The sequence below is a fragment of the Ictalurus furcatus genome, chromosome 1 (genome assembly GCF_023375685.1).
Source record: "Ictalurus furcatus strain D&B chromosome 1, Billie_1.0, whole genome shotgun sequence".
Classification (NCBI taxonomy): Eukaryota; Metazoa; Chordata; class Actinopteri; order Siluriformes; family Ictaluridae; genus Ictalurus; species Ictalurus furcatus.
The window spans coordinates 32,000,124-32,012,231 of record NC_071255.1 but is presented as its reverse complement, the minus strand read 5'-3'; the positions used below and the strand labels follow the sequence as shown (position 1 = coordinate 32,012,231).

The 12,108-nt window shown below is 40.7% G+C and overlaps 1 protein-coding gene across 2 annotated transcripts; it reads right to left on the bottom strand.

Moving 5' to 3' along the window:
* Window positions 1–2,417: 2,417 nt before the first annotated feature.
* eci2 (enoyl-CoA delta isomerase 2) lies at window positions 2,418–12,091 on the bottom strand. 2 transcript variants are annotated; one of them, XM_053636289.1, is made up of 10 exons: window positions 11,958–12,091; window positions 9,404–9,548; window positions 9,048–9,146; window positions 8,180–8,365; window positions 6,347–6,416; window positions 6,153–6,255; window positions 5,941–6,061; window positions 5,759–5,848; window positions 5,032–5,175; window positions 2,418–3,259 (listed from the first exon to the last, which is right to left on the bottom strand). In XM_053636289.1, the coding sequence occupies exons 1-10, from the start codon at window positions 11,996–11,998 to the stop codon at window positions 3,104–3,106; spliced, it is 1,155 nt and encodes a 384-aa protein (XP_053492264.1). In that variant the 5' UTR covers window positions 11,999–12,091; the 3' UTR covers window positions 2,418–3,103. The 2 variants fall into 2 exon arrangements, with proteins under 2 accessions (XP_053492264.1, XP_053492272.1); XM_053636297.1 differs by lacking the exon at window positions 11,958–12,091 and adding an exon at window positions 9,807–11,944.
* Window positions 12,092–12,108: the final 17 nt, after the last annotated feature.

The window sequence follows — 12,108 nt, the reverse complement described above, 5'->3', positions numbered from 1 at the left end:
TAAACCCTATTGAGCATCTGTGGGGCATCCTCAAACGGAAGGTGGAGGAGCACAGGGTCTCTAACATCCACCAGCTCCGTGATGTCGTCATGGAGGAGTGGAAGAGGACTCCAGTGGCAACCTGTGAAGCTCTGGTGAACTCCATGCTCAAGAGGGTTAAGGCAGTGCTGGAAAATAATGGTGGCCACACAAAATATTGACACTTTTGGCCCAATTTGGACATTTTCACTTAGGGGTGTACTCACTTTTGTTGCCAGCGGTTTAGACATTAATGGCTGTGTGTTGAGTTATTTTGAGGGGACAGTAAATTTACACTGTTACACAAGCTCTACGCTCACTACTTTACATTGTAGCAAAGTGTAATTTCTTCAGTGTTGTCACATGAAAAGATATAATCAAATATTTACAAAAATGTGAGGGGTGTACTCACTTTTGTGAGATACTGTATAGAACAGGCATAGGCATGGGGTCTGTTCTGGCACTTTGATGTTAGCTTTTCACCTTGAAGTCTCTATAATACAGTATAATCATTCAGTGTCTTTAACTATTAGTTCTAATTGATAAACATATTGCTTTAACAAAGCACTAGACTAAGCAGGCTAGGATCCTTAGGGAAGACTCATTCATCAGCGATGTGTCAGACATTTAACTGCCATGTGTCAAACACACTGAGGAAGTGCAGGTGTGTTTTCTGCTCTCACACAGAGCTCTTGAGTGCGCTGTTCACATGCAGGACTCTTTACGAGCGGAGGCCTGGACGCCCGGTGTGACTTCAGCTGGGAAAACAACACTGAGTCTCATTTTGCTTGTCTCTTTCCTGGTGCTGAAATCATTTTACTTGGATCGTTTTAAAACATTCTCCATTTACCAGCAAGACTTCATCTTCAATAAGCCACCGGTTCCCAACCCTGGTCCTGGACTACTGCCTGTCTTGCACATTTTAGTGTTGTGCCTGGTCTAACACACGCAGTTCAAATCAGGAAGGGCGGTTAATTAGCTGAATAGGTGAAGCAGGTGTTGGGAATAGGAGCAGGATAAAAAAAACTAAAATATGTAGGAGAGGGGTACTCCTGGACCAGGGCTGGAAACATGTGCACCGAGAGTTAATGGGAGGAAAATGACCATTTCATACTCTTCCTTTATACATATTATGTAATGACTGTCATAATTAATAATTATGTTGCATGATTTCGGCAACATTTTTTTTTTATGTTTAAATGATACAGTAATGCTTATGGGAAACAATTATTTTAAAACAAGGTACAATCAGGCTTTTGCATGGTGTAGCCTGCCACCTGCTGATCATACAAGAAACAGACAAATGTATTCTATTGGGCTTCAAGTTCAAGTACTCTGGTTAAAGGTCTCCAGTTAAAGGATTTTTTGGTTATGGAGCTCCGGTTAAAGGATTTCTGGTTATAGACCTTTAGTTAAAGAATTTCTGATTATAGACCTTTAGTTAAAGGATTTCTGATTATAGACCTTTAGTTAAAGGATTTCTGGTTATAGACCTCTGGTTAAAGGATTTCTGGTTATAGACCTCTGGTTAAAGGATTTCTGGTTAAAGGATTTCTGGTTAAAGGATTTCTGGTTAAAGGATTTCTGGTTACAGACCTCTGGTTAAAGGATTTCTGGTTATAGTCCTCTGGTTAAAGGATTTCTGGTTATAGACCTCTGGTTAAAGGATTTCTGGTTAAAGGATTTCTGGTTATAGACCTCTGGTTAAAGGATTTCTGGTTAAAAGATTTCTGGTTATAGACCTCTGGTTAAAGAATTTCTGGTTATAGACCTCTGGTTAAAGAATTTCTGGTTATAGAACTCTGGTTAAAGAATTTCTGGTTATAGACCTCTGGTTAAAGAATTTCTGGTTATAGAACTCTGGTTAAAGAATTTCTGGTTATAGAACTCTGGTTAAAGAATTTCTGGTTATAGACCTCTGGTTAAAGAATTTCTGGTTATACACCTCTGGTTAAAGAATTTCTGGTTAAAAGATTTCTGGTTATAGACCTCTGGTTAAAGAATTTCTGGTTATAGACCTCTTTTTAAAGAATTTCTGGTTATAGACCTCTTTTTAAAGGATTTCTGGTTATAGACCTCTGGTTAAAGGATTTCTGGTTATAGACCTCTTTTTAAAGGATTTCTGGTTATAGCCCTCTTTTTAAAGGATTTCTGGTTATAGACCTCTGGTTAAAGGATTTCTGGTTATAGACCTCTTTTTAAAGGATTTCTGGTTATAGACCTCTTTTTAAAGGATTTCTGGTTATAGACCTCTGGTTAAAGGATTTCTGGTTATAGACCTCTTTTTAAAGGATTTCTGGTTATAGCCCTCTTTTTAAAGGATTTCTGGTTATAGCCCTCTTTTTAAAGGATTTCTGGTTATAGACCTCCGGTTAAAGGATACCCCACTGAAAAGGTACTGCCACTCTCTTAAACGACTTTATTTCTGCAGCAAACATTTTATAAACGGAACACTCATCAGAAACTGTGTGTCAGAAATATCAAATATTTTATACCAGAGAACTTAAACTACAGCAATAACGATGTGTAATAAATCGCTAACTGTATCAGAATCATTCTGATATGGCCACAGCATGCAAACTGACAAACATTTGGTGGAAGGTTATTTTCAACTATGGCCTTTGTAGCCAGTTAGGACATTAACACCTTTTTTTTTTATAATAAATGACATTAATTCATCTCAGAACAATATAAACAAATCCTCAGAAATTATCAAAAGTTTAGATCGCATAATGCTATGTACAAGAGGACGGTGGCTGTAAGTGGACAGTGAAAAGTGTGTGTGTGTGAATTTACTAAGGCACTGGCCATGTAAAACAAACCAGATCATACTAGAAAATGTTTATATGTCAGTAAAGTTTGATGTTTGCTGCCTGCTTAATAGTTTGTTCCCTAGAAAAAAAATGCAAATAATGCTAACAGTGAAGAAACACAAGCTCTATGTTAGCTGTATTTCTTTCATTACTGTATATGTTATGTTTCTTCTAGTATGTAATCACTGCAAAACAGCAGTTAATGGTTAAAACAACACCAGATAAACTAAATCTCTCATTTGTGCTGAAGCGAAGAACACTGAACTTGATCGTTACAGTTTGGCCTTGCCCTGGAAGAAGCTCATGATGGCCTGCATGCACTCATCAGAGAGCCAGCGCTCAACCAGCCGCTCCACCTCGGCGTCGTTCACAGCGTGGAGTTTGTCCTTCTCCACCTGACGCATCAGCTGCTTGGACAGAGCCAGAGACTGAGGAGACAGAGGACATGATCAGGAACGTGAAAGAACTGTGTGTAGGTTTTGAAACTCTTGCATATTACTTGGAAAAAAAAAAAAATCTAAATCATTTTAAGGACATTTTACAGAAAGAAAGAAAATGTATGTATTGTAGCAATAAGATTTTTAAAAAGGAAGGAAGGAAAACCTTTTGGTCTATAAACAGACCCATACACAGATATGGATTATTCTGATCAAATCAATGTGCATGGCCACAGCTCTCCTTACACCTGACCTGCCATTTCTGACCATCCAAAGACCCATAACATTATTATATAGTTTCATTGCCCATATAAAATACAGCCCTGATTCCAAAAAAGTTGGGACATTGTGTAAAATGTCAATAAAACCAGAACGCAATGATTTGCAAATCTCATAAACCCGTATGTTATTCACAATAGAACATAGAAAACATATTGAATATTTAAACTGAGTAAATGTACCATTTTAAGAAAAAAAAATTAGGTAATTTTGAATTTGATGGCCTCAAAAAAGTTGGGACGGAGGCAACAAAAGGCTGGAAAAGTAAGTGTTATTAAAAGGAAACAGCTGGATGTTAATTGGCAACAGGTCAGTAACATGATTGGGTATAAACAGAGCATCTTAGAGAGCCTTTCAGAAGTAAAGATGGGCAGAAGTTCACCAATCTGCGAAAAACCGCATCTACAATTTGTGGAACAATTTCAGAATAATGTTCCTCAACGTAATATTGCGAAGACTATGAATATCTCATCATCTATAGTATATAATATCATCAAAAGATTCCAAAAATCTGGAGAAATCTCTGTGTGTGCAAGGGACAAGGGTGAAAATCAATACTGCATGCCCGTCATCTTTGGGCCCTCAGGCAGCACTGCATTAAAAACAGGCGTGGTTCTGTAATGGAAATCACTGCATGGGCTCAGAAACACCTCCAGAACTCACTGTCTGTGAACACAGTTCACCGTGCCATCCACAAATACTGGTTAAAGCTCTATCATGCAAAGAAGAAGCCATACGTGAACATGATCCATAAACGCCACCATCGTCTCTGGGCCAAAGCTCATTTAAAATGGACTGAGGTAAAGTGGAAAACTGTTCTGTGGTCAGACGAATCGAAATTTGAAATTCTTTTTGGAAACCATGGACGACGTGTCCTCTAAACTAAAGAGGCCTAAAGAGGAGAGGGACCATCCGGATTTTTATATATGGGGGTACATTAGTGCCTATGGAATGGGCAGATTGCACATCTGGAAAGGCACCATCAATGCTGAAAGGTATATACACGTTTTAGAGCAGCATATTCTTCCATCCACATTCCATCCCATCTTTACTTCTGAGAGACTCTACCTCTCTAAGATACTCTTTTTTTACCCAATCATCATACTGACCTGCTCCCAATTAACCTAATTAGTTACAAAATGTTCCTCCAGCTGTTTCTTTTTAGTAACACTTCCTTTTCCAGCCTTTTGCTGGCTCCGTCCCAACTTTTTTGAGACGTGTTGCGGCCATCAAATTCAACATTACCTTATTTTTCACTTAAAATGGTACACTTCCTCAGTTTAAACATTCGATATGTTTTCTATTTTCTATTGTGAATGATGTGGGTTTATGAGATTTGCAAATCATTGCGTTCTGTTTTTATTGACATTTATTTACATTTCACACAGCAGCCCAACTTTTTTGGAACTTGGGTTGTAGTTACTGGCTGTAATTTATTAAATTGTTGAAAGTGTCAAATCAAGATGAACCATGGTATTACTTACATTTGGAGGCAGTTTGGAGTAGGCCTTTAGCCTGGTCCAGACCTCAGACTGAAAGGTGCTGTCAGGAAAAACTTCCGTCACTAGTCCCAGTTCACATGCCTGTGTAGCCGTCAGCTTCTTATTGAACAAGAGGATCTCACTGGCCTGGACACACATAACACGGAGAATTTAGAAATTTAGCTTATAGCATTTCATGCAAATAGTGCATTCACTGAGTCAATAAATTGACATTTTCTTCTGTGTAAATTTCGCAAAGCTGTGTGCTTTCCTGAACTGAAACTCAGTTAGATTTAAGCCCCAGGAGTAAACTGCAAGATTACATTAGAATTTCACTAAAGGCTTTATCCTTTATCCTCGCAGTGGATCTGGAGCTTATCCAGGGAACACTGGTTGTGAGGAGGGAATACACCCTGAATGGGATGCCAGTCCACTGCAGTTCACTCACAGATGCAATATATCTTCGCCAATCCACCTACTGGCATGTTTTTGGGAGGTTGGAGGAAGCCCATCAGAAACTATGCACAGACAGTACCCTGAGCTTAGGTTCAAACCTGGGACCCTGGAGCTGTGAGCCAGCATCACTACCTACTGCTTTATTGATTCGATTTGCGTTTATATTAATATGTAATGATTAGAGAGATTGATTTTATTTGTGTGTGTTCATTCGGTGTTTACTTTGTTTACTTACTCAGCAGCAGACTTTGTTCAAACAGAAAAGTGTGTTTACCTTTGCAGCTCCCATTATTTTAGGGAAGGTGTATGACGAGCAGCCCTCGGGACTCTGTCCCAGATTGCTGAAAGGGGTGTGAAACGTCGCCTAAAGGTGAGACAGAGAGGAAAAACGCTCAGAACATAGCATTATTTCACCAGAAATCATGTGATAGGTTAACACGATCTCATTCAGCTCACACATTCTGTAGCGTAGACGATGTCGAAGAGGCCGAGTATGGTGACGGAAATTCCTACAGCTGGTCCGTTTACAACAGCAACCAGAGGCTTCGGGAAGTCGATGTAGGCTTTCACATACCGCCTGTGATTAGTAACCCGACAAATATTAAGACCACGCTCCTGACTACGGATTTAAAATACACGGAAAGAAATCGGAACGATTTTACGTTTACCTCAGGAGCGCTCCAGAATCCTTAGCCATCTTCTCAACACCACCCTCTGGGATTTTAGTGAAGTTGTTCAGGTCGTTGCCACTGCAGTAGTAATCCCCACTGCCTGTCGAGATGAAACGAGTAAGGGCAAAAAATATCCCATGCTCTCGATATAAACAAGTCAACGTGATCCGCTTTAATCTAGCGTGCTGTACCTGTGAGGACTGTAATGACAGAGTCGTTTTTCCCAGCGAGATCCAGAGCCTCCATCAGCTCGTCATACATCTAGAACAAAACAAATCGCTCATGTGATATCTCTAACGTCGGACAGTGGGATAATGATGAGATGATGACACTGAAACATTAAATGATTAAGCTTTTTCCTGTTTCCTATCATCGTTTATTTGACAAGTAATGAAAAGTTTTTAAGTAGTTTACTGTTTTTGTTTACCAAAGGGGACAAACAAAACACTAAGAAACGCTGAAATTCATGAAAATATTTCAAAGACTCGAGTTGTTGCCAATAATATCATTTGTAATGAAAACTGTTGTATCAAATTAGAAAAGAATGCAAAATACAAGCATTTTCACGAGTGCCCTCAGACTTTTGGACCTCACTGCATATTCTCTGTTATACATATTTGTTGTACATAGTATATTTGTTTTCAGTTACTAACAATGACCAGTAGGTGGCAGGAGAATCAAATTCATGCATTTCAAATGAAGCAAGAACCAAAATGTAAAATGCAAACATAACCCTGTTACGAGATTATCTGGATATACAGGGACATCTCAAAAATTAGAATTTCATTCAAAACGTGGAACTTTCATATATCCTAGATTCATTACACATAAAGTGAAATATTTCCGGCCTTTTTTTTCGTTTTAATCTTGATGATTACGGGTTGCAGCTCACAGAAATCAAAAATCCAGTATCTCAAAATATTAGAATAAAGAATTAATAATACAGAAATGTCGACCTTCTGAAAAGTATGTTCATTTATGCACTGATACTCGGTCGGGGGTTTAATCTTTTTGTATGAATTACTGCATCAATGCGGCGTGGCATGGAGGCGATCAGCCTGTGGCACTGCTGAGGTGTTCTGGAAGCCCAGGTCGCTTTGATAGCGGCCTTCAGCTCGTCTGTATTGTTGGGTCTGGTGTCTCTCATAGATTCTCTATGGGGTTCAGGTCAGACGAGTCGGCTGGACAATCAAGCGCAGTAATACCATGGTCAGTAAACCAGTTACTAGTAGTTTCGGCACTGTGGGCAGGTGCCGAGTCCTGCAGGAAAAGGAAATCAGCATCTCCATAAAGCTCGTCAGCAGATGGACGCATGAAGTGATCTAAAATCTCCTGGTAGACGCTGCATCGACTGTCGACTCGAGAAAACACAGTGGACCAACACCAGCAGATGACATGGCACCCCAAATCATCACTGACTGTGGAAACTTCACACTGGACTTCAAGCAACTTGGATTCTGTTCCTCTCCACTCTTCCTCCAGACTCTGGAACCTTGATTTCCAAATGAAATGCAACATTTACTTTCATCTTCCCCGTGATTGCGGTTGTGTACTGAACCAGACAGAGATTAAAGCCTCAGGAAACCTTTGCAGGTGTTTGGAGTTAATTCTCTAATTAGAGATCTTCTCAGGTCGACATTTCTGTATTATAAATTCTTTATTCTAATATTTTGCGATACTGGATTTTTTCCTGAGCTGTAAGATGTAATCAAGATTAAAACAAACAAACAAAAAAAGGCTTGACATTTTTCACTTTATGTGTAATGAATCTAGAGTACATAATTTAATTACGGATAAAAACTAACTTTTCCACGATATTCACATTTTTTTAAGATGCACCTGTATATGCACCTGTGTGTTTGTACATCTGGGGAATCACATTCTGTTTTTTTTTTTTCTTAAAGCAAATCATGAATTACTGTTCTGACTATCTCAACTAGAGTAACCTCGCTGGCACAGCCGAGACAGAGCAACGCGACGCAGGAGGACAGGTGGTTGAGACCTGGCCCGATTCCTCGGCATACCTCAACAGTGATGGCGTTCTTCTTCTGTGGTCTGTTGAGTCGGATGGTGGTGATGCCGTCCTCCGTGGTGACCTGTAGCGTCTGGAAGGCTTTCTCACTTCCTGTGGGTGAAGCTGCTGCTACCGGAGGTCCCTCTGCAGCCACCAGAGACGAGATCAGGTCCACATACTGCTGCCTGGCGTCATCCTGAGAGGACACAGAACGAGAGAGGAACAGTGTGCTCATTATGGTTTCGGTTATGGTTTCCGTTAAGGAAATCTAATACACAATAGCCAACATTTCTTTTTGCTCTTTCAGATTTATGTATCCCTGTTTAACGTCTAATAGCGTGTTAAGTCAAACGCTTGGCCGGCTTACTTTCCCAACATCGCTAGAGTGAAAAGTAGTGATGGCGAGTAGTCATTAGAGCTTCATATGACCTGACATCAAGCTTTTCTTTTGACGGAACAATCGTATGAGATCACGCCGCTGAACACCGTCTCTACCAGTTAAAAAAAATAATCATCCGAACGCAACGTAGCGGACGGATTCACTTGAATGCAGCCAAGCGCTTAACTTCTGTGTGGTTTAGCTGCACTTCCATCCAACATGTACAGCACTGATTTGGCAGCGCTTTCTGCTAAGAAGAAATAGTATACGAGACGTGAACCATAACCAATCAGTATAGGTTTAACTCCAATTGGATACGAGCTATTTACGGCGTTCAGGTCTCTTTTAACCCATCCGGTCTAACAGATGACACTACATGTCATCATGATCAGGTCAAAACAGACCGTTCCCTCTCTGCCAATAAAAAGACCATGTTTTTGGATGTCAGGAGGTTTGATCGGTTGAAAAACACAGATACGATTAAACTTCATCAGCTCACCTGTGGCAAAGCACCCAGAGACTTCCAGGCGTCCCACTTTGCCTTGTTCACGAAGTCCAACATTCCCGGTTTCGGAGAGTTACAGGGTCCCTGTGTGGCCTGATCACGCGCACACAAGAGTCAAAAAAGTGAGAGACTCGCACATCATCATCATCATCATCATTATTAATAGTATTAAGTAATTAAGTAATTCTGCGTGAGCAAGAGTGCAGTTATGCTGAATGTAGCTAATCACAGCCGTGCTGATATTCAGTATAACCGCACGACTACGTGAGCGATACTGCTTTTACACAACGTAAAAATAACATCAAGTAACCGGCATTTCAGACGAAACATGGCCATATAATTATCTTCACCTGTTTGAACAAGGCATAGATCTTGAGTTTGAGCTCATTGCCGGGGTCCTTCTTTAGTGTCCCGAGTTGAACCTTGGCCTGGTTAAAGTCCTCCACTGACGCTGCCATCAGTGCACCAGCGGTGTGCAGATGAACTCTGGGAATCCTAAAAAAACACACAAGAAAAGGTGTACAGGCGAGGTGTTATATATTATAGACAAATTCAAGACAGCTACCTCAGCTAATGTCACATTTGTGTGTGTGTGTGTGTGTGTGTATATATATATATATATATATATATATATATATATACACACACACACACACACATATATATATCAATGTTAAAGGAAATAAAATTCATCCTGAATGACTGATCACTTCATTAAAAAAAATAAATAAATAAATAAAAATGATAATGCACCTGTTCAGTAGCGTCCAAAATGCATTTTCTCTGTTCAGCTCTCTAACCTCCGCACCTGTACACTCCGCTTAAACAGTTCAGCTTCCAAATCTCCAGCTTTCAGGTTCGATACCACCAGCAACACCTGTGTAACTCTGTTGTACATCTGCATTTCATTCTCGAACTCTGAATCCAACGTTTTCCATCTCCGCGACTTCTACATTGGATTTCTTATTAACAGGACATTTACTCCGTACTGGGAGTAAAACGAAGAAGCATTTGCGTATTTGTTTATTGGAGGTAACAGCGAAACCTGAACGCTGTTCTTTGTGTTTCTGACTCTCCTAGTAAACACCATTTCAGTGGTACAAAACCTTTAACTTCCCACAGAAATAATGAACATACAGCAAGCAACGAACAAATTAATGCAGCACACTATTTGGCCAAAAGTATATGGACACTTGACCAACACAAGCATATGTAGGTTCTTCCTCAAACTTTTGCCACACAGTTGGAAGGACACAATTGTATTGAACGTCTTTGTTTGCCGTAGCAGAACTAAACCTGTTCCAGCATGACGATGCCCCTGTGCACAAAGCGAGCTCCATGAAGACATGGTGTGTTACGGTTGGACTGGAAGATCTCGAGTGTCCTGTACAGAGCCCTGACCTCAACCCTACTGAACACCTTTAGGATGAACTGGAACACCGACTGTACCCCAGACCTCCTCACACAACATCAGTGTCTGATCTCACTAATACTCTTGTAGCTGAACGATCACACATGATCCCCACAGCCACGCTCCAAAACCTAGTGACAGAAACCACACAGAAGGCTGTGGATGTTCTTCCTTGCATTGCCTTAGGGCTGAAAACACTAAGAACAGTTTGCACTCAAGCCTCCATTACTGAACAGTTAAATAAGTTCAGTTTGATACAATAGACTTTAATTTAAAACTAATAACGAATTCAGAAATGACTCGTAACACAATCAGCACGTTTTGACGCTATAGTACACAGTTATAGAAGGGATCTATTTATAATCGCACTATCCGGTGTCACCCAGATGAGGACGGGTTTCCTTTTGAGTCCGTTTCCTCTCAAAGTTTCTTCCTCGTGTCGTCTCAGGGAGATTTTCCTCACCACCGTCGCCCCTGGCTTGCTCATTAGGGATAAATTCACACACTTAAAATCTGTATCTGGAATTTATACATTTCCGTAAAGCTGCTTTGTGACAATGGTCATCCGGGTTTGAGGGTTCGATTCCCGTCTCCGCTCTGCGTGGATGTTCTCCCATGCTTCGGGGATTTCCTCCAGGTACTCCGGTTTCCTTCCCCAGTCCAAAAACATGCACTGGAGGCTGACTGGGATTTCCAAACTTTCCATAGTGTGTGAATGTGTGTGTGATTGTGCCCTGTGATGGGTTGTGTCCCCCGTCTTGTTCCCTGGGATAGGATCCAGATTCCACCACGACCCTGTGTAGGATAAGCGGTATGGAAAATGGATGGATAGATAGTGGAAAGCCTTCCCAGAAGAGTGGCGCTTATTATAAGAGCAAAGACGGGACTAAATCTGGAAAGGGATGTCCAACAGGCACATCTGGATGTGATGGTCAGTCAGATGTCCACAAACTCTGCTTCAGGGTGGAGGTCTCAACTTTTCTTCATGGTCATTGTCTTCCAAAGTGTCTGGCACATAGACTACATTCTGGTCCTAATATCATATTACAGATGGTGATGCATATGAAAAATCATTGCACTGAAGTACAAGTGTTACAAAGGTCAGGGCTCTTAGCCAGTCAAGCTAGCTAAGCTAACCACCCCCGTTTAAAACAAGTTTTAACGTTAAATTCAAATATTTCTGCTCTGTTTTTATGTAAAAATTTTGTAAGTAATACTTATAAGTATTAAAAAACAAACAAGCAAACGAAAAAACCCCTCACTTTATATCGTATCATGTACACAAGCTGCTGCTAACTAGCCCGAGGCACATATAGGGCGCTTCTCCCTTCATGCACTACATAGGGTGGATATAATAACACACATGTCTGAAAGACACTACACCCTTCACAGTGCCCTGTGTGTGTTATTGGAATCGGCTAGCTAGCGAACACTCTAAAACCGCCACTAAACTGAGATAGTACTTCACAAGGATGTTTTTTTCGGGTGCTCACCTTGAAAAGCGGAGAAATCGCAATGACAAAATACGGTTCATATCGACTGTAAAAGTACACAAAGACAAAGTCCAAACCCTGGACCGTCCAACACCGGAGCTTCCTGTGTCACTGACACCTCCTAAACCACGCCCACTCAAGCGCGGGCCAA